This window comes from Trematomus bernacchii, unplaced genomic scaffold (assembly GCF_902827165.1).
Source record: "Trematomus bernacchii unplaced genomic scaffold, fTreBer1.1, whole genome shotgun sequence".
Lineage (NCBI taxonomy): Eukaryota > Metazoa > Chordata > Actinopteri > Perciformes > Nototheniidae > Trematomus > Trematomus bernacchii.
In genome coordinates, this window is record NW_022987593.1 from 11,170,768 (window position 1) to 11,193,784 (window position 23,017).

General features: G+C 39.6%; 2 protein-coding genes across 2 annotated transcripts in view; both read left to right on the forward strand.

The window, feature by feature from the left end:
- The first annotated feature begins 699 nt into the window (after positions 1-699).
- Positions 700-16,877, forward strand: iqce (IQ motif containing E). Its single transcript, XM_034130508.1, has 21 exons — positions 700-1,105; positions 2,112-2,153; positions 2,238-2,283; positions 2,373-2,546; positions 3,480-3,581; positions 3,783-3,853; positions 4,886-4,999; positions 5,077-5,127; positions 5,219-5,289; positions 5,389-5,461; positions 5,713-5,753; positions 6,527-6,678; positions 8,045-8,100; positions 8,199-8,428; positions 8,681-8,788; positions 10,507-10,786; positions 10,917-11,003; positions 12,404-12,522; positions 12,633-12,724; positions 15,359-15,448; positions 15,979-16,877. The coding sequence occupies exons 1-21, from the start codon at positions 1,034-1,036 to the stop codon at positions 16,083-16,085; spliced, it is 2,178 nt and encodes a 725-aa protein (XP_033986399.1). The 5' UTR covers positions 700-1,033; the 3' UTR covers positions 16,086-16,877.
- Positions 16,878-18,872: 1,995 nt separating this feature from the next.
- The window catches only part of LOC117482394 (protein tweety homolog 3-like), a 31,337-nt gene continuing 27,192 nt past the window's right edge, over positions 18,873-23,017 (forward strand). Inside the window, exons 1-2 of the mRNA XM_034130509.1 lie at positions 18,873-19,349; positions 20,835-21,012. Coding sequence (XP_033986400.1) covers positions 20,887-21,012 — 126 coding nt within the window. The 5' untranslated portion in view covers positions 18,873-19,349; positions 20,835-20,886. The remainder of the gene's footprint in view (positions 19,350-20,834; positions 21,013-23,017) is intronic.

The following is a 23,017-nucleotide window of genomic DNA, read 5'->3' on the forward strand; positions in this document are numbered from 1 at the left end:
CGAGCAGAGATGATGTGTGTGCGTAGTTGAACCTTTTCATATTTAAGTTTGTAGCAAGTAGAGGGCTGCTGCTGTGTGTGTGTGTGTGTGTGTGTGTGTGTGTGTGTGTGTGTGTGTGTGTATGTGTGTGTGTGTGTTTGCACGCGTTAGTTTTAAAGACCCTCTATAGAGCTCAGTTTATAACTCGAACCCTGTCAGAAGGGAACAGTGGATCAGTCTCAAAAGTCTCCTTCACTATCTCTTTTTATTCCTAGGCTCCTTCTCTCCTGCTACTGGAGGAACACATGACATGTCCCGCCTTTTAGCACCTCCATGGGCAACGTTAGGAAATGTAGGAGGGAGCAAGGAGGGATTGCAAAACTTTTGACATTCAGCCCTGGGCTGGTTTCAGTTATTATCTCTGTCAAGCTAAACAAAGCTAAAAATGTACAACCGATTTGAATTTTCAAAATAAGACTCTTATTAAAAACATGTTGCCTTTTCCTTAAAAATAAGACACTAATTTGGCCTATTTGATAACAAATATAATTGTTACAATACATTTAATCATAAAAACACCCCACTTAATACAATTTGATAGAAGTTTACCATCTTTTATCCTGTTCGTGTTCTTATTTTGAAGGCACACTAACATAGTTTCCGGTATAGCCATGACTTTTTCCATCTGATTTGACGCAGCTCATTAACAGCTGCCCCTGGTTGCTAGACGACTCAAGCTGCAACACTGGTGTGAAAACAGAAGCCTCTACATGGAAACAAAGCAACATTTTAACGGATTTAATGAAGATATGGTCAACAGTGATTATCACAGCATCACTGTTTCATTACGAGGAGAAACAACAGTGTCAATGTGGACCAATATCCGAGTTGTAGTTGACGTCTCTTTTGTTGCCCCATGTTTTTACTACTAACGTTAGCAGCAGAGGCAACCTGAAGTTAGCCTTTTTGACTCTGAAAAAATGAGAGGATTAACGTAGACACGGAGAAAGTCTTTTAAGTTTGGCAACTTAACGTAAGTGTTTGTTTACCAGCTATGTTTGGTGCAAGTGCTAAGATGTCTCTGGAGGCGAGTGATGTCCAAACAGATGAAGACTTCGAGGAGCTGGTGAGTCCTGAGCTTTGGTTGTGTCAAAAATACAACTGACTTTGTCCCTCAATTTGTATACAAGTTATTTTAGAAAGTATTTACTACATATATAAAAGTGGTGGAGTGCTTAGTAGGCTATATGTGCACAATTAAAAACACACAACATAAAGATAAACAAATACAGTGCAGGAAGAGGCGAAAACCAAATAATGTTAACATTTCACAATATTTTAGAGAAAAAAATAAACAGATTAAGTACATTTACTCAAGTTATGTACTGAGTGAAAATGAAAGGTAGCCTACTCGTACATGAGTATTTCCATTTTATGCAACCTAATACTTCCACTACATCTCTTGTCATTTTAACTTGACTGTATATTGTAGGTTTTACTTCACTATCTTCAGTTTAGCTATATCTTTATGTTAAAAACAAATGAACTTAAAAAAAAGACCACAATAACAAGGCATCATTTTTTTATGGACGTTTTATGTCCATCATAATGCTTCAACCCAGTCACGAAATGAATCTATTGATTCGTGTTCACCAACACGATTTTCCCCTTTTTTTTCGTGTCAAAATCGTTCAGATTTTACACAAAGATTACAAAAAATACAGATTTCAGTATTCTGACACAGAATTGCTTTTAAAATCGTTCTGTGTGACACGAAAAAAAAGGGGAAATCGTATTGGTGAACACGAATCAATAGATTAAATTAATTTTGTGACTATAACTAGAAATGCCTGGGTTGAATGCTTTCCATTAAAATATGAAACCACTAAACAGCATCTAAAATAACTTTAATAAGCTCCACCCCGACCAACTACAATAGAGAAATGCTGATTACACATGAATGCATCAGCAAAACTAATACAATATATAATAGTAAAACACATACTCGGTAGCTATGTGATTACTTTTACTTTGTACATTTGGCTAATACATACTTAGGCCTAAACACTTTGACTCTGAATATTTTAACAGTGTGTTGAGTAAAGGATCTGAATACTTCTTCCTTCTTCCAGGTTGAAGATGGCTTTTCTTTCTCTGCTGATTTTTTGGAAAAGGTAAAGAAATTAATAATATGCATTTCATTGAGTTTGGTGAATACACTTCGTCTGATTTAACACCCTTTATTTGTTCACAATCAGAAAACAAGAAGAAAGAGATCTTCTAGCAAGCCTCCTCCGTCTCCAAGTAAGACTTTGGGATTTGTTGCCGGCACTGTTACAAATCTACTTTCCAAATGCCATGATTGTTAATATGCATAACGTGTATTTGTGTAGGGTCTCCATACCTCTCCAGTATGAATGTAAACCCCAGAAGAGCAGCGGTGGCGGCCTGGCGGCTGCCGAGGGCCTCGCTGGGGGACACCAGGGGGGACACCAGGGGGGACACCAGGACACACACACCTGGGGACGGTGGCTCAGCTCGCATCACATCCCTCAGCAACGGCCACGGTAGGCGGCGCACTCACACACACACACACACACACACACACACACACACACACACACACACACACACACACACACACACACACACACACACACACACACACACACACACACCTAATCTCCACAGACCTAGTGTCAGGAGGGAAGGTTGCGCAGAGGCTCACATGGAAAGAGAGGAAGCATAACAAAATGAGAGACTTTTCAAGTAGTTTGTTCAGCTGGTTTGCTGCCTTTGTTGTCATTCTCCTTCTCAGAATTCATTCTTTTTTTAAAAGACGTAGGATAAGCAACTCTGCAAGTGCTATAACAATATTCCCTTTGGACAGATACATGTGTGATTTCAGTAGAATATCAGTTCTGTAAACTTAAAGCTGTTATTCTCTTTTTCTCAGCACCTAGGGGCAAAATAACTCTCCAAAACCCAAAAAAACATTGTGTCTAACATATTTACAGTTGACAGAGTTTTGTCCTACATGTAGCAAATACAGTTGCCAGTTTATCAGGAACATGTAGCTTAAACTGATGTAGGCTAATGCAACAGTCCTGCATATCGTGAGGGATTATAAAAGGTCAGGTTTGGTTTGACAATGTTTTAGAAAGGTGTTCAATTAACTGTATGATCATTTTGAAAGTGTGTGCCTGCTGCTGAACATATTTATTTTGTAGGACAATATATATAATTTCTTTATCAGCCAATGTATGCCACTGGACTTACAAAAGAGAGCTAAAACAAACTAAAAAACACCTTAGAGCAGTTGCAGATTCCCTGTTCTCTTAACTATTATTCTTATATCATATCTGTACCGTATTGCATTGTGCATACCTCACATGAGTCTTTTTATAACAGTATGACTGCTTCAGTTAAATGCATGAGTCAGGTGGAGCATTGTCTTGTCTAAAGAAATATCTGAACCTCTCTCTGTCTTTCCTCCTCAGATGTGTCGCAGACGCTGAGATCTGAGTATGATGCCACACCAGAGCTACTCAGACAGACCTTGAGCATGAAGAAACACAAAAATCTCCTCTCTGGATCCAACGGTGAGAGAATGCGTAGGTAGAGGAAAGCAGAGAAAGAACAAAGAAGTGACGGGCAATGTTGAAAGGCACATTCTGTTCTAAAGAGAGGAATTATCTGAGGAAGGGAGAACATATACAAACACATGCTAGGATGTGAGGTTTACTTTATGATGTATCATCCACCAGGTGTTACATAACTCTATTTCTCTTTGTGTGTTGCAGGCATCACCCACAGCACAGGTGACTACAGAGACAAGGAGGACATGTACGATGAGATTATTCGCCTCAAGAAGGTAAAAAGATTACCAAATGAATATTGTATATGCAGTTTGCTGGTGATAAAGCATTCAGGGGAAAACAGTAAAAGTTAATTGGGAGATTCTTCTTCTGCAGGAGAGTGTAGCATGTCTCTGGTCCGCTGAAATGTCCTTCAGCTCCAGTGTGCTGTTATATAGCTGCAGCAGGGGGACATTCACAAAATGATTGCATGGCTTATAAGACCGCTAAACCTGTGCAAATAATACAAAAAAAAAACGGCGTTGCCTAGCAAAGCTACAAAGTCTCAAAGCTCCTGTGCAATTTAGACCTATTTATATTAGATAACATGCACACATATGGCGCAAAGTTTGTCCCTTTCTGTGCAAATAAACCTCATGGTAGCTGGCACTAACGCAGCAGTAAAAGATAATACATTATATTTGAAACACACAGTTACTGGGAAATTATTATCATCCTTAAATTGCTAGTTACTAAAGCGCATTTATAGGCGGCGTCTACTCAAACCTATTTAATCTTGGATTTAGTGACAAGATGCGATGACCGTTGTGTCATGAAAATAAATAAAGCTTCATTTCATGTCAGTTTAAAATACACAGGAAAAACAAAATATGGGCAACCGATAAACCCATTATTTCTTTCCTTTATCTTATTTTCAAATCCTGGCCTTAGATCTTTCTCGCTCCTTTCTCTTTACTCTCATCTCCTTTTATTTTCGGAGTGTGAGCTGGCACTTTGGAAAGCCCTTCCTGTCAGCACCTCCTGACTCTCAGCCCTCTCAACTGATGCGTTGTCCTCAAGTGCACTTGTAGTTGGCCACATGGTTAATTGCAATCAGACGAAAAAAAGGGCAAATTGCACTCAGCTGCAGAACTTTACAGGCTTGTTTGCGCTGTGTTATCATTACTGTAATCCATTTTATTTTGAATTTGTCCCACAGCTTTTATTCCTCTGCAGGAGACAGATTAGATTTTTATTCAGATTTTTCACCTCAGGATTTATTTTTATTATATGATGCTTACATGTGATTAATCACTATTTCTCTGCAGACTCTCCAGGCTCACAAGTCCGACAACCAGAAAATGAAAGCCAAACTGCGCCGCCTGGAGGAAGATAACGCCAAAAGAGAGAAACAGATAGAAGAACTGTTGGATCCCACTAAAGTATGATCACTAAATTAACCTTTCTGTCATACTAAACTTGAAAAACTAATTAATTTGAAACATGTTTTTTTCTAAAGGGATCTGATTACACTCGAAGTTTGGTGGATAAGAAAAAAGAAGGGAGTGTGGTGAGTATGTCCACCTGTTGGTAAACATATACAACATTATTTTTAGGCTTTATGTAACACAAATGTTCTTAACTTTATCCTATCCTTAAAGGTGATCAATGGGCTGAAACAGAGAATCCTGAAGCTGGAGCAGCAGTGTCGAGAGAAAGAAAATGCCCTGAGGTAAAACAACTCTCCCATCTTTGCGTAAATATATTTGTTTTATGTGTAAAGCTACGTAATGTTCAGGTTATTTACTTTACCCCCCCCCCTCCCCCCCAGTAAACTACAAAGTGAGCTGAGGACCACCAACCTGGAGGAACTGAAGATCACAGTGGAAACATACTTTGACGAGGTAACATCTGGGCCTACATACAAAATGTCTGCTTATTGTTAATTTTCCACCTGAATACTGAAGTAAAAAATCTCCTTTCCTGACCACCAAAGAACGAAAGAGAAGAAAACTCTTACACCCTAAAATTATGTTTGAATTTAAAGAAGACTGCTGTGTGTTTTGTTGCTGTAGTAAGCTATTTATTACTCATGTTCACGTTGGTTCTGTGTCATGGTCATGTTGTTTAAATGTTTATGTGCCTCATATTCCAGATCCAGAGGCTAAGGATCCTTCTGGAAGCTGCAGAGAAAAGGTAAGCATCTGCTGTATTTCAATATTTTTGTTTTTTTCTGGTAGAGAACAAATCAACTCATAGAAAGCTGTAACAACATGCAGTTAAACCCCTTTCAGCCTGAGTGAATAAACCTGTGTTTAATGTCGGTATGAATGGGTAAATGTGGGTCTTCCAATGATTGTCGGCTCCAATAATAGTATTGTTTTCATTTTAACTTCTTTATTATCATATGCACAACAATAATAGTGAAGCAGTCGGCATGAACATCTTGGATCAACAAAGTTAATTAAACAATTTTTTTTAATAAAAGGAAAATCCTGCAAGTGAAGGCAAAATAGGAATCCAACACGTATGCAAGTAAAAAATATAGGGCTTAAATATATACATAGATACATAAAAAGTCATACATTTATGGAACACAACTTGAGTTAGTTTTGGCTGTGACTTCGTGCCCTCTGTTGTTTTCCTTAATCTTGCAGATATTTGAACATGACTGTAGGTTGTTGGCTGAGACTATTACCTTTTCAGAAAGCTGACAAGTTGAGAAAAAAAATTCACTTTCCTTCACCAGCATTCAGAGAGGCAACAAGGATTAAAGGAGTCATTGTCAGTGGGTGACAAACCTGGTAGTCAGAGACTTTATTCATAGATTAAACTATGGACGCTCATATCAGTCACAGAAAAGGGTTGCAACATTTCTGATACATTTTTTAAATACTGTCACTGTGCACATGTTATCTGTATCTTCTCTCATTGAGTCATGACCTCCCTCCCTTTCTCTCTGTCTGCAGCAGTCGAACAGAGAGTAAATGCTCCCAGAGGCAGCAGAAGGTTTTAAGCTCCACGGTGCACCGTCTGTCTGAGAACCTGAAGCAGCTGCAGCAGGAGAACACGGCGCTCAGAGAGGAGCTCGACACGGACAGTCCTGCAGGAGGAATCAAAGGTGTCTTCTCACACACTGACACCCTCAGCCCACATACTGCATATGTTCCTTTTATCAGTGTCAATGCACCTCCGTGACACAATGCAATTCCATCTAGCTTTGCTGGTTTACTTTCCCCCTGTTCTGCTCTGTATGAAACGTATGTAATGTGTGAAAAATCATGAAAGCTAGAGTCAAATAATCAAACTTTGAAAATGATAATCCATACAGAGGAAGGTATAAAATATGAAGGAGTGTTTTAAGTATGTGTTATCTTACTCAGGTAAAGATTCTTCAATGTATTTACACATAGATTACCTTGGTTAATTACCCATCTAGGATAGTTTTTAAAGTGGACCTATCATGCTATATTTGAATAATATAGTGTAGGACCATACCTATATAAGGCATATTTATAATTTTTTTTTTTCAAAATACCAAACAGATCATGCATTTTAGCCATGCCTCATTTTGCTCAATTTGCACTTTTTTAGCTCTGTTTTTGCAAGGGCAGATTCTGTGAGAACAGCACCATCTACAGGCCTGGCATATGTACTACAGCGTCTCCAGCGCTTTCGAACGGCAATGGCCGTGGCTGTCTCCTCCTGATTGGTGGAGTTGGCCCAATAGCCGTAGTGCCACCGTCCTGACGTCAGGACAGTGTTCAAATCTGGATCAGTTTTTATCAGATCCGTTGCAGCCCCTTTTTTAGAGATTTGGGTATGGAGGAAAATAGAGAGGGTTGTGTTTTCTGACACTTGGTGAGTTCCCTGGAACACCGGGGACACATATTCATGTATAAAAGACGTACAAAAGTGCATTTTGCATGATAGGTCCCCTTTAAGCTAAAATATTTATATATCAGGCAGTAATCAAATAGTTTCAGGTAACAAATAAACACCAAAGAGGGGTGTGCAATATGGAGAAAAGTATGTATTACGATGTATGTTTATTTATATCGCAATATTAATATTGATTATGATATAGGACCCTGATATTGGACTCAATTGAGAAACGTTTTGAATATATAATAACTAGATGACAATAGTGGGTATTTAACATTCATTCTTATACAATTCGTTTTTTAACCAAATATACATCTTTGAGTTTCAGTTGAAATGAATGATTGGTACAGTGGAATAAAGTGAAGTACTAACTTGAACAAGAACATTGAATGCCATCAGAAATGCTGTAAAATAAACGCAGGGAACAATCAAAGGAATTAATGAAACACAATGACTAATTATTTATCCACAGTGCTGCAAACCAAAGTAACTAAATACAAAATGTGGCACTTTTTAAAAGGTTCCTAACACAATAAAACCCCCTCTTTGTTATTGTACTCTGCACTGTATTGCTAACGAAAGTGTGTGTGTGTGTATCCTAGGCTACAGAGAGTGGAGTAAACAGAGACTGTTGAGAAGGCTGTTGGAGGTGGAGAAGGTGAGGAAAGCTGTTACTAGTTGTCCTGTAAACACATGCAGTCACCTGTGACAGAAAAGCAGCTTCATCACAGACCGACTCCTCTCTCCTCCAATCAGAGGCTGGAGGACAGCAGAAGTCACGCCCACTCAGCAAATCAAAGCAGCCGATTGGATCAGGAGGTCCAGGCCACACCCATGGAAATTCTAGGGCTTACCATGGCAACAGAGGCAGTGGTCTCCGTGGGAACAAGCACTGAAGCAGGGGAAGAGGTTTCTGAAATGAGAGAACGCCTCGGCCAATCAGAGAAGGAGCAGGCGGAGCTTCAAGAGAGGCTGTCTAATAAAGAGTGAGTAAACTGCAACCTGACAGTGTTTATAAATGATACACAGTGTATATATATTTTTAAGTCATATTAAATGTTATTAAACTGAATTCATTATATTCACCAATTGAGAAAACTGCTTTAAGGATGTTCATCAGACTATAAGTGAGGCCCCTTATTTTTTTACTTTACTGACAGTTGCTTGAGGCAAAAAGCAATTAAGTTTTGTTCTTGACACTGAATGTGTGTTGTGTGTTTGTGTGTTTGTGTTTTCAGTGATGAATTGAGACAGTTGAGGACAGGAAGAGAAGAATTGGAGACAGAGACAGAGCGATGGAAAGCCGAGCAGACGATTGACCGCGACAAAGAGAGACAGCAGCATAAGTATGTGTTAGTTGTGATGATGGGTCATTGATGATTAAATGATGTGTCATTTAAATCAACATTAAATACTTTGTACTGTATGTAACTAGGGCTAAACCAAAAGTCTTTGTTACATTGCATAGTGACCATTAAAACCTCCCTGAAGTGTATGTATAGTTTACAAGATGCAATATGTGATAGAGAGAAGTGTAGCCAACTCACAAAAGTGTTATTTAAGAAAGGAAAAAAAGTGACAATAATAATAAAAGCACAGTTTTACGCCCAAAAAATTAGCTGTATTTGTATAACTTATTTATACAAATAAAACAGCTGAAGAAAAATCAAGCAAGTTTTTCCGTAGTATGTAATAATGGTACCAGAGAGCATTTTTGACGAGACATGACATAGCTGAATATGTACAATATGTAATGAAGCTTTAAATGTCTGTCGTGATATTTTATGACATCATCACCCCCTAAAAGAAATCCTCAATTATAATATAGTGAATAACTTTCTTACATCAGCTTTCTTTAATAAATATAAGTCTTCAGTTTCGTTAGACTGCTGCTACACTGTCCTGTATATACAGGTGCATGCCTCGATATAAGTGTTGACATATTCGTATAGCCTATTATTATCTGCAATAGAGTGCTACAGTGACGTGTCCTAAAACCCGGAAGTAAGTTAGCATTTTACCATTTCCGGTTCCTTCGACAAAAAGCAATGCAATTTCTCCATAGGATTTTGGAAAATAGCTGGAAATAAGGTCTGTGGTTGACACACATTGAAGAGACAGATCACGTTTTGTTCAGCCGGATAATATCCACATGTCTACCCTACTTTTATAATTTTCTAATCATAAATCTATCGATCATAAATCTATCAATTAGATGGATTAGAGGTTTTAGGACGCGTCACTGTGGCACTCTATTGTGCTGAAATACTGGGTTTCAACAAAATGTAAAAGGACTGTCACCTTGTGCTGATGGATTTACATTTCAAACAGTAGCATTTTATGGGGAAATCTACCCATCGCTCTGATCAAAGCTAGTATCTCTGTCACATAACTGCTTTGTAGTTACTTAAAAAAATGTCCCAGCTAACACAGTTGGCATCATTATGAAGAATTGTCTGTATGCAAATAATGTCTAATTATAAAACAGCAAGGCAAGAAAACGGCGTTGTGGGGGATGGTCAAATCAATAATATAAGGAAATTATATCATAAAGCAGAGTTGTTTACATATGCAGTTTATCTCTTCTGCTAATACTACCACCTTTACAACAAACTAACTACCAGACAATATTATGACTAACCTATACTAGTGTTTTCACTGGGTGTCTAATGTGATCTCGGGAGGCTGTGGCTCAGTGGGTTAGTGCGCTGATCTTCGAATCAGAGGATAGCAAGTTCGAGTCCCACTGCAGCCAGCATGTCGTTGTGTCCCTGGGCAAGACACTTCACCCCAAATTGCTCCTGTGGGGATTGTCCACAGTACTGAATGTATGTAAGTCGCTTTGGATAAAAGCGTCTAACAAGTGACATGGAATGTAATGCAATGTAATCTCATTCTCATTATATAATGTTGTGTATGAGACCATGATGCAACTGGCTTAAGTCAAATATGATGTGTCATTTGACTTATTACTAATTGTTAAAGGACATCAAATATGGCTGCTGGTTGGATTTTTTCACATTTATGTATAATTTATGTGTGTGTGTGTGTTTGTGTTTCACAGAGAGGAGTTGGACCTGTTTTTGGCGAGGATCCAAACTCTGGAAGACAGAAGCAAAGCTGCAGCAGAGGAGCCTCCTTCTCTCTCTGACACATCGCCAGAGCACCATGAGGACTCTGAGGCTGGAGCCGCTGTGGAAGAGAGAGGAGACGGAGACACTGGAGGGGCAGGAGAGAAGGAGGTGGGAAGAGAGGAAGACATGTGTAGAGAAGAAGAGGAGGAGAAAGAAAGAGAGAAAGCAACGTTGGTCATCCAGACACACTGGAGAGAGCACAGGAACAGGGTAACGCAACACAAAGAGTAATGTCAAATAAAGTATTTATGTGTCAGAGAAACATCATATAAAAAGTGTCAGGAGACTTTATCTCAGATTTCTTTATTTTATATCGTTTTTCTCTGTATTGTATTTTCAGGACACTGCGATGTTGCAGTCCGCATTAAGAGGCCATCTCTGCAGAGAGAAACAGCTCAAGGACCTGCTAAAAGATGCACAGAAAAAGGTATCACACACACACACACACACACACACACACACACACACACACACACACACACACACACACTTCTTTTTAGTCAATGTATGTCTGGAAATGTTACATTTCACAATAATATTGGATCCTGTTCTTTCTTGGGATCAAAATCAGAGGTTCTTTTTTTTTTAACTATTCATCACAGTTTAGAACAATTACATTAAAAAAAAACAACATATTTTCCTCTTATTTTGCTGAATTTATTAATTGTTTTGTGGTGAGATGTCGGGTGGGAGGCTGTGGCGCAGAGGGTTAGTGCGCTGAACTTCAAATCAGGAGATAGCAAGTTCAAACCCCACTGCAGTCAGCATGTCGTTGTGTCCCTGGGCAAGACACTTCGCCCCTAATGGCTCCTGTGGGGATTGCCCACAGTATTGAGTATGTAAGTCGCTTTGGATAAAAGCGTCTAACAAGTGACATGTAATGTAATGTGTAAGAGAAGTGGTCGTAGTGATTTCTGCATTCTCTTGAATATAATTGGACTATATACGGCACCATCAAATACATGAAAAACTCAACAGCATTGTGTCTTTCCAGACATCTTGCCCCGAACACTCAATATAATTAATAGACCCTGAACTACTCTCTTTCTACTGAACTACTCCCACCAAAGAGTGAGAATAGGCTTCACCTCCATGAGTAAATGAACACTTTTCTCTTGGTGATAAGGTTGGCAGGTGTTGCAGGCAAAATAAACAGTAGCAAGTCTTATATGAAATGGGCAAAGTACCAATAGAGTAACACATAGCGATAAATAAAAGAGGGAGGATATAGGATGGAAAAAGAGTGCGTAGTTATGGTTGACGTATCTCAAGGTAATCATGATGCACAACTCAGGTTGAAGCATCACAGCATCAAACAGCACTGAGTTTAAAGGATGTTAAAATGTCATCAATATTATAGACGGACTTGTGTTGAAATAATCTAAGCTGCAGTTTAGTCAAATGACCACAAGATGGCTTGTAAAAGCAATTTATCTGAGTCTCTCCCTCAGTCTCATTACTAACCTTAGGGTGAAAATAAGTATTTTTTTCCGTTATATTTCTTGTATATTGTTAAGAGTTGATGTGATTGTCTTCCTAAGTTGGGAGGGGTGTGTCACAGTGTGTGTTAGGATCTAAGGGGTGCTGGGTTGGTATGGTATGTTATGTATATTTTTGTATATCGGCATTGTTTATATAATTGGACACTAGAAAGAATAGTATGTACCCTGGTAGTAACTAACTCGGCATCCAATTGAACAATAACAAACATAACATGTCTTTTTTCTTTTTCTGTCTTTGTCTTCTGAATTCAACATCCCCGGCCCCTCCCATACTCCTTTTTTCTTTCTCCTTTTGCTCCGTCTCTTCCTCATCTCCTCTGTTCAGGCAACAAACCGCAGTGACGCTGAATCCTCCGTAGAAGGAGAGCTGGATGTGGTTGCCTTGACGATGGTACAGTCTGCATTCAGGGGACACCTGGCTCGCTGTAGTCACGCAATAGAGAGGTGACTCATGTTTACAGAAAATGTTTCAAGAGCAGATGAAGTCAAACATACAGTTCATTTTGAAGCTTTATATATATATATATATATATGTGTGTGTGTTTGTGCATCAGCTCGGGGGTCTCTGTGCCTTCTCCAATGGGAAACAATTTACCCACCATGGTACCAAGAAAAGCTCGCTCAACACACAAAACCAGCAGAACAGGTGAGGTTCAGACACATTTTATGGACACTGAAAATGCAAAAAAAAAGTAACTGATTTCTACTAACAATATGGTACAAAGCATCGCCAAAAGGATACTTAAAACAAATGAAGAACAAGTAAAAACATAAGTCTTTCTCACTCTATCTTACACACGTTTTATACCAGTGTAGCTATATATATCTATCGTCACCAAATCTAATATTAAAGAGGACATTTTATGCTGTGAACTTTTGGATTTCAGCCTTTGTAGACCGTTAACAACAACCTTTACACTACAGGAAAGAGAAAACTCCCAAAAGCATGATAGGGCCTCTTTAAAGTACATTTTTACATTACATTACATTGCATTTAGCTGACGCTTGTATCCAAAGCGACTTACAATAAGTGCATTCGACCAAGAAGATACAAACTTGAAGAAAACAGAATCATATAAATACATCAGGTTTCATAGAGCCAAAACATTTCAAGTGCTACTCAACTGGCTTTAGATAAGCCAGTCCTTTATTAGTATATAAGTGCTTTGTTAGTAATTTTATTGCTCGAAGTGGAGTCGAAAGAGATGAGTTTTCAGTCTGCGCCGGAAGATGTGTAAGCTTTCTGCTGTCCTGATGTCAATGGGGAGCTCATTCCACCATTTTGGAGCCAGGATAGCAAACCAACGTGTTTTTGCTGATGGGAACTTGGGTCCCCCTCGCAGTGAGGGTGCAGCGAGCCGTTTGGCTGATGCAGAGCGGAGTGCACGTGCTGGGGTGTATGGTTTAACCATGTCCTGGATGTAGGAAGGGCCAGATCCATTCACAGCATGGCACGCTAGTACCAGTGTCTTGAAGTGGATTCTAGCAGTTACTGGAAGCCAGTGAAGGGAGCGGAGGAGCGGTGTGGTGTGGTAATTTAAGTCATGCTACTTGCCTAACATATACAGTTCATGAAATTACACATACTTTTCAAACAGAGAAACACAGACATTGTATGTATTTTTAGCATACACCTCTGTTTTTCTATGAAAGTATTTAATGCCTCTGTACCATTCTGTATATGTGTGAGTTTCCCTTCTGTAATGGCTTATGATGTGGGTCTACTTTCACTGGAGAAGTAGAAATGTATGTAACTCTGACAGGAAACACTATACCGTTACAAAAGAGTGTCAGTCAGGCTTGGTGTTTATTCGGATATCAATCTCCATGGCATCGCCCTGATCTCAACCTTGAAAGCGCTCATCATGTCTCCTCTGTCTCCTTTATGAGTCGTGATGGATCCTGCCGGCACACTGATCTAATTCCAGGGTGCCTGTTTTCCCTCTCCATCACAGGAGCTTTTACAGCCTCCCTGTCAAAGACTGACGAGGACACTCAGCAGCCCTGTGGCCCAATAATGTGTTTGCCTAACATCACCCTAAAGTCGCCTCTCTTTAAGAACCCTATTTCAAGCTTCTACCTCAAACAACCCTGATAGACTTCACCAACCATCCCAGTCACTTCCTTCCACTTCCCTGTCTCTCGCTGACAGCAGATGGGTGCATAGGGCAGAGCGGCATTGTCAGCATTTTCTTTCCTGCAGGCTTACCCCTGCATTTGATGTGCAGTGGACTTAACTAAGAGATTTTGGACTGCATCAGTTTGTTAATCTTATTCCTTTAGGCTTTTTGCAACACGACATAGAGTTGTTTTGTCTCAATTGCTTAAAAGTGTGCAATCATTAACATTGTAGACCTGTTATTGTGTGGGGAAAATAAATGAGAAAAAAAGCAAAGCAAGACATGGTGAAGATAATATTGAAATGCATCCTGTCTAAAGTCAATCAATCAATGTTTATTTATATAGCCCAATATCACATATGTTACATTTGTCTCAGTGGACTTCACAGTTTGTACAGAATATCAGTATGACAATACGACACCCTCTGTCCTTAGACCCTCACATCGTACAAGGAAAAACTTCCAGAGAGAAACCCCACAGTTTAAAGGGGAACATGGGAGAAACCTCAGGGAGAGCAACAGAGGAGGGATCCCTCTCCCAGGACGGACAGACGTGCAATAGATGCCGTGTGTAAATTGAAAAGATAATACATTTACAACATAGGTAGTCCAAATGTTTGGAAATGCGTGTGTCTATAATAAGAAGATGAATCCACGAGGATATCCATCCAGGACTCATGATCCAGGACCACAGCAACAGGCACAGCCACGACTCAGGATCCAGGACTCAGGACCACAGCAACAGGATCAGCCACGACTCAGGATCCAGGACTCAGGACCACAGCAACAGGATCAGCCACGACTCAGGATCCAGGACTCAGGACCACAGCAACAGGATCAGCCACGACTCAGGATCCAGGACTCAGGACCACAGCAACAGGATTAGCCACGACTCAGAATCCCGGCGTAGATAGACTAAAAATAAATTTGGGGAAGCTGGGTTATTCGGATCATGAGAGTACACAGGTACAGACAGACAGAAGGAAGAAGTAAGGTGTCACCCGACAAACTAAGCCTATAGCAGCTAAACTAGGGGCTGAATCTAATCAGCCCTAACTATAAGCTTTATCAAAAATGACTAAAGCTTGTGTTTTATTTATTTATTTATTTATTTCTAAGGATGTGTCTGACTTGCATTGTGTGTGTTGTTTTGTTACCAGGTGCTGCATCCCCACATGAACACGATGAAAAGCAGGAAGAAGACCCCTGGCTCTCCAGCACCCACTCCTCCAGGATGACACCCACAGCAGGTTAGAGAGAGGGGACATATCCTTTTGAGTTTCTACTGTCTAAAGCACAAAAGATCTTGGGGTCAACCACAGCTGTGTCTGTATATAAACTTAAACCACCTCTTACTCCTTCTCATGCTCATGTTGTCAGGGTTGGTTAAAGTATAGTAAGTTAGAAAATGCTTGAATTGAACCATTATGTTTTAAGTTTAGGAATATTGTTAAATGTGAAAATACTCTTAAAGAAAAATGTCAACATGGTCCTGTGTTTTATTAACACAATCACTCACTGTAACAGAACATCTTGTGACACAAAGTGACAATATACACTGATTGCTGTGGCCATAAAGTAATTATTTAAGCTTTGTTTTCCCAATTTAATTTATATTTACAATTTAGACGATAAGGGTTTTAAAACTCAGGAAATGTTAGGTTTGGGTCAATTGAAAGTGCTTGAAAAGTGATGAATTTTCCTTTTTCAAAGCAGAACAAAGTCAGTGTTGTTCGTACCCAGTTGATTTAGCACACTGATACCTGTTTATCTCCCACAGAGCTTCACTTCCCAGCTGAGTCTGCTGCAGTCGATTCAGACGATTCTGACGACATCATCGTTTCTCCGTCACGCCCTATGAGAAGCAGAGAAGTCTTAATGTTATAGACCCTCTGGGTTGTGTTTGAATGAGTGTGTGTGTGGGTTAGTGTGTAAGAGAGAGATTGTGTGTGTGTGTGTGTGCAGGGACAATTTCTGCTTGTTTCTACTCAGATCCTGTATGTCATACAGTACCAAATCTTTCTGGTTTGGGTTCTTACTGAACCTGCAAATGATTGCTGCGATATTACAATATTAGTAAGGGTAACATCAATCATCCACAATGTCTGTGTCAGATATCACTCACCACTCCCTATAGTCCTCTATGTAGAGAGTTTGATATACTGTAGTGCTTTTCCATGTATACTAGGAATCATTATACCCTATATAGTGGAACCAGAGTATCTCACAATCAATAGTGAAAAGTAGTTTTTACATCCATGTGTACAGCTGATTAACCAAACACTATATACCATTATTTAATGCACTGAAGGAAATTGTAAATTGTAAAAAATCCATGAGTGATGGCAAGAAAATCATGTTAAATATGAGGAAATTATACCACAATGCTGACACCCTAGACAAATAACTTTGGGTTTCTTAATCTTGAAAAATCGATCCATATAATATCATGTTTTTATCACAAAAACGCATTTCGGTAACAATTATGCATAGTCCACCAGTACACTTTTTTTCTTGCTCAACAAGAATGTATTTAACAACACGGGAAATTACCGGTCGTGTGCAACTTTTTTTGCAGAAAGGCCTGAGGTCTAACTTTTCCCACATGGAAGTAGTAGTAGTAGAAGTTAGGGCTGCTCAATTAATCGTATTTTGATCGCAATTACGATTATGGCTTGCAACGATTACGAAAACAACGTAATCGATAATTTTTTTTTTTTGGTTTTTCAGTTGAATTATACTTAAAGTTCAGGGTAATCAACTGTTAAAAACATTATGTTCAAAAAAATTTCTCCAATAGATTGATGTTTTCAAAGTAAATGGATAATCGTTTTTAATAATCGTGATATCAATTATTGACCCAAATAATCGAGAATTTTGATTTTTGCCATAATCGAGCAGCCCTTGTAGAAGTTGTAGTATTTTTTTCATTTTGCCAATGAGCTCACTTTATAGACGTCCACATAAAGCTCCCTAGATAGTTAATAGGGAGGTAGGTAGTGAATGATTTCTGACACAGACAATATTTTCTGAATGCAAAACGCTTTTATTCTCTACAGTAATAACCAGAGCATTCTGGGACATTGGGTTCAGGGTTATGACATGAAGTTAAGAGGCACATAAACACCTCACTTGGATCATGATTTATTTATGATGCTGTCAAAATACAATATGTTGATGCATCCCAGTGTTGACATAAGTCTATAGGATATTCTCTTTGAGTAGAAAGCACTCACATGAACATAAAATATACTTTCCTTTCATTTGTAATCATTTGAGCCAAATATATTTTCAAAAGTCTTCTGTTTTATCAATAGTTGTTTGTTTACCAAAGTGCCTACTGCATGGTTTTCAATTAAAATATCAGTAATAAATGTGTTAATTTATCTTGGCCAAAGTGAGCCACGTCACTCCTCTGGATCTCACAGACTTAGAATAATTAATGGATCTTATTTTGTCATGCCTGATTTCTAACACACGAACGACATTACACAAATCTATCATGTGCACTTAATAAATAATGGCTGATTCTGAGGTATGACTGAGGGATGATTCTCAACTGATGCACTATTGATCAAACTGTGAATAAATTATAGATCAGTCTGCTGCAATACTAAACACACAGTCAGTACAGTGGAGGACACACAGGGAGTATGTCTGATGCCAATAATGTTTTTGCTTTTAAATAGACAAAACCTATAAGGAGGTCAACAGAGAGAATGGATGGGTGCCGTTTCCCCGTTTGATGTGTGTAGCTTCTGTTCTGAAAAATGTAATAAAATGCTGTTTTTATAGTGAAACCTGTGTCTGATGATGCTCTTGTTGTAAAGCAGAGGTAGAAAGTCTTGATGTAGTATTTGGATAATACTACTGCACCAAACAAACACAAAACAGGGAAATGCTTTACATATTTTGATCACATTTTTTGAAAAGATTTGAGAAAAGTCCAAACAAATGCGTGTGACTGAAAAGTAACGATACAACCGTATAAAAAAGAATTAAGTGTTAACAATAAAACTACTCATTAGTTGGCAGAATAGCCCCTGTCAGAGTGTTTTATTATATTTGGGGATTTTTATTACTGATACATTAAAGTGCAAGCCACATTTTAGGTTTTAGCCAGTAGAGGTACTAAAGTGGTACTTTATATACTGTTCGGTAGTTAAACCTTTTACAATGCATTACATTTTTAAAATGTTTAATATATTTTATGCAGATTTAAAATCTTCAAAGTATTTCGTAACTAAATCTGTCAAACAATTGTCTGACAGACATAATAGTAGAGTAAAAAGTACAATATCTCCCACAGAAATGAAGTACAAGGATAAAGTAAAGTAAGGTAAAATGTTGTTATTTAGTACACACAAGAAATATTTCCACATGGCACAATGAGATGACAATAAGAGCACATTTTCGACAAGACACAAAACATCAATATAACAAAAACAGAATTAAGTAAAAAAACTAGTACTTTGACATGTTATAGGCATGAAGTATTTGAGTAAATGACCTGAGTTACTGTCCAACACTGGCAAAAGATCTGAATACTAATCACACCAGCTCTTCAAAGTAAAGCTGCTTACTGTTTTATGTACTACCATCATTTCAACGTTAGGGGGCGACCTCTTTGTGCATTTGCTCTCTCTCTCACACACACACACACACACACACACTTGCATGCAGAGCTTGAGAGCTGCCGCAAAGCCCCGTCCTTCAGGGCTTTTTAAACACCGTGTTTGCTTCACGCTCCAACAATGCCATCCAATTGAGTCGCCGCAGCAGCGCTTTACTCACTGAACCGACCGTGGGAACAACACCGCACGAGGAGCACAAACCGTCATGTTTTAAGGGAGAAACACGACGGCTTGAACGAAATTAAAGAAGATAGTGTGTCATTTAACCCCTAGTCTTCCGTGGTATTGTTGCTCTTCGGTGAAAAACAGCGGGGTCTCTGGGTGAAATGAGTGTGGACCGGGTAGTCGGTTGTGTTTAAATGCGGTTTCAGCCTCGGTTCGGCCGCGTTGATGCAGCAGCGCACGGCTGTGGGGGTTCAAATCCACCACCGGGAAGACAATAGGTGAAATACACGCCGGCCTGGATTCTCCCAAGACGACACTAAACGAGAGTCTGCATCCGCTTCGGCTTCACTAGGTAGGTTAACATATTTCATTTCCAACCCCACCGACACACGGAGGCTTTGATGTCCGCAGACACGGAACCCTGAAGCGGATTCCTAACGGTTCTCTAACCCTTTGCCTTGGAGACTCCTCGAGACTGCGGTAGTTTTAACGGTCAAAGCAGCTAATCCGTTTATATTGTTTGTGTATTGACTTGAATTTATGAGGAAACCATCGATTCAAGATTCAAAGGTTTTATTGTCATATGCACAGTAGCTACAGTGTAATTATGGCAATGAGAATCTTAAATCCCAGGCTCCTCCAACAATGCAACATTAATATACAGACATAAACAATAACAGCAATACAAATAGTGCGAGAAATAATAGAATATAAATAAAATAGTGCGAGAGAATGTTTCAAGACTAATGGAGGATAAGTGAAATATATACATGAACAATAGAATATGAGTTGACCTACATGCTGTCGTACAGTCAAGTCAGTAAAAGAAAGGAGTCTCGTGTGTGTGTGTGTGTGTGTGTGGTGTTTGATATATAACGGCCATTTCATCGCATATTTATCTCACGAAGCCAGGGTTTTGCCGTATGGGCGTAAATTGTGTGATGCGATGTTGCTGTCAGCCATGCTGCTGTTATGATCATTCATATACAGTATGACCTCATGCGTTTAATATTCGCTTACAACGGGCTCTTTAAAATGACATTTTAGGAGAGATATTATAATCACAGCGATAGCTTTAATGACTTTTCGTTGATTAGAATGGGATGAACTGCTCAATGACACTTATAATGTCGTCCCCAGTTATCATAATGCAGTCACAATATATAGCATATTGCAATGCTGTAGCTGTATTGCAGTGTTTGCAGTGATGCCTTTGTCCCTGAATGCCATTTAAAATAGCCACAGTGACAAAGGGAATCTTTTGGGGCTTTTTGAACTGCATTTCTATTACAAATATCATTCTCACATTAACACTTTATTGTTTTGTTTCTTATTATGGTGGAAATGACAGGCAAAGACAGTATTATTGCACACTTATCAACATTCAGCACCTCCAGTACATATTGGAGACAGGATGTGTTTGAAGTATTTTCTTTCAATAGAAATTCTAATTAGGATGTGAAATTCGTAAGGCATCTTAATAAATCTGTGTTCCATTGTATTCTCAACAAATGGAAAAAGAGTGTGCAATATATTGCCAAGTAGATTGACATGTTGTTCCCACCCCAGTTAGTGACTAATCACACATAACTCATCATATTGACTTTGTAATTATGTCAGTCATCAGTAATTCAACTCAAGTTGATAGAAGCAGGCTTTGCCTATCAGTAGCTGACAGATTTAGGACTGTAGATACTGAACCATTTAAATAAAATGCTTGAAGAAATGACATTGATACTACTATTCTAGCTCTCCCTAACACGACAGGTGCTGTGAAATGTCCGTCAAATAATGTCTGTGCCCCGTTAACCCACAACCGTCATGGTTTTCTCTACAGTGTCCGTGTGAGGAATTGGTTTAGAGAGAGAAGTGACGGTCCCTGGATCAGGATGGCGGCCGTGGTGAACTACTCTCCGCCCTGGTGGGTGAATCTGCTCCACCGGTTGCCTCACTTCAACATCGAATTCCAGGTGGTGAGCAGTGACTTCAGACCGGAGGACTCTGAGTACCAGAAGGTAAGACAAGTACGGGGGAATTATAACCTCCCAGTCAGAATTCATCATCCCCTTCACCATCACCTTATCGTCCCACCTTCTGCCACCTGCCCACACTGCAATTTCACAGCAGAGTGGCCAAGTGGTGACTGAGGCTGTCTTGCAACCACAGAGTTGTGGGTTCCCTCCCTGCATCGATCAATGCTTTGTGTGTGTGTGAGAGAGAGAAATGTCCTTGAATGAAAGCACTGATCCCCTACCTGCTCCATCTTTGTTATGGATAAAGCTTCTGCACAATTTATTACATTGCATAATCAATAGGCAGGGGTTCGAACCCTTTACGGTTTCAATATCAATATGAGGAATTGCAAGATAAATAGCGAGATCGGGAAGACAAAGACTCAGCATTTCATTTTTTTTATGTTTTCTCAGATGTTTGCTATTACTCAAGTCTTCAGGACTCTGAAAACTATTAAAATTAGACTTTAGATGAACAGCTTGCAGCTCCTACACATCATCCTAGACAATCTGATGAGGGGTAGCGAGTAGGCATTGCTTGCGTGGCTATCAATTTGTCACGAGGCGAAAAAGTGGAAAAAATGTGTTATCATGATTGACAGAAAATGGTCGTGATTGTGACAATTTGTAATTTAAAGAGCCGAAATGCTAATCATTTTTGGTTCCAGTTTCTTAAATATGAGGATTTTTCTGCTTGTATACTATTTTTAATTGAAGACGTATGGACTCTGAACTGTTGGCTGAACCAAACAAGACATTTAAGAAACCCATTTTGAGCTAATGCTAATTGAAATGTACAAGTAATCGATTAATTCGAAAAATAACCAAGAAGTAAAACCAATCATGAGAAGCATAATTGGAGTCTCTCGGTGCTGCGACTGAGTCTGCAGCGCTGCCTTATTAGAGAGCAGCTCCATCTCCAGGAGGGGCTTTGGCCCAGTTTTGCTGCATTTCATTTGGATCCTCAATCAAGGTGACTTCCAGGTCTCTGCACCAGAAACACAAACCCTGCGAAGCCACAAAAAGCCGAGACACATCGCTTGGAATCCCACATTTCCCTCAATGCAGTTTGCTGACATGCATGGGGGGAGAAGAGGCAGGGTGTGCAAGTTCAAGAGCCGAGCGTGGGAAGGCCCCCACAGCCATGAACATGGGAGGGAGATGGGAAGTGGAGAGAGATGCAGGAGGAGTGAGAGAGATAAAAAGAGACTGATTGGAGGCGAGAGGAAAGAGAGAAGAGCCATGGGAGGTGCTTCTAAATTGCCAAATAGCCACTTCCTGCTAGCTATTCAGCATTTCACTAAGGGCCTTTGTGAGTGTGTGTGACCACTGGAATTTTAAGAACCCCCCTTTTTAGACTAATTACATCCTGACATATTTTAGCCAATGAGGCTGTTTCTATGTCACTGAGCACCCCGCTCTATAATCATATGTTATTTGTACGCACAGAAGTTGTGCATGTTATATATGTTGTATGTACATATGCCACATACAGTATGTTCACTTTCTGTGTCAGTGCGTATTTAGCACTTAGCATTGTTTATTGAGGTGAGGTCACAGATCTCCCTCAGGGGTTTGTGTGTGTTATTGTGTTTGTGTTGGTGTGAATGCAGGGATTCTAGTCAGGGTGAAATCATTAATTCTGGCTAGACGAGGGGAGGGAGAGGGAGGGATAGAGGGTGAGAAGAACAAGAAGAAGGAGGTTGAATTGGATAGAGGGAGGGAGGGGGGGAGGGAAAGAGAGCGGGAGAGAGGGGGGGCTGTAGTCTGTTGTGAAAGAATGCTCTCTTTCTGTCTTTCACCGAAGCCCGTCTTTAGATTGGCTCACTATATCTGTCTCAAAGGCTTTCATGCATCCACTCATCCAGCTGAGAAACAAACACACACACACACACACACACACACACACACACACACACACACACACACACACACACACACACACACACACACACACACAAACATGGTCCTACACAGTGTCTTTCAGTGCACTGAGTCCGTCACCACA

Bases quoted from the DNA above. Each gene is read 5' to 3' on its own strand.
- iqce (XM_034130508.1), top strand. From the start codon at position 1,034: ATGTTTGGTGCAAGTGCTAAGATGTCTCTGGAGGCGAGTGATGTCCAA. The intron at 5,290-5,388 runs GTAAAACAACTC...CCTCCCCCCCAG, and splicing joins GAGAAAGAAAATGCCCTGAG to TAAACTACAAAGTGAGCTGA. The intron at 10,787-10,916 runs GTAACGCAACAC...TTGTATTTTCAG, and splicing joins GGAGAGAGCACAGGAACAGG to GACACTGCGATGTTGCAGTC.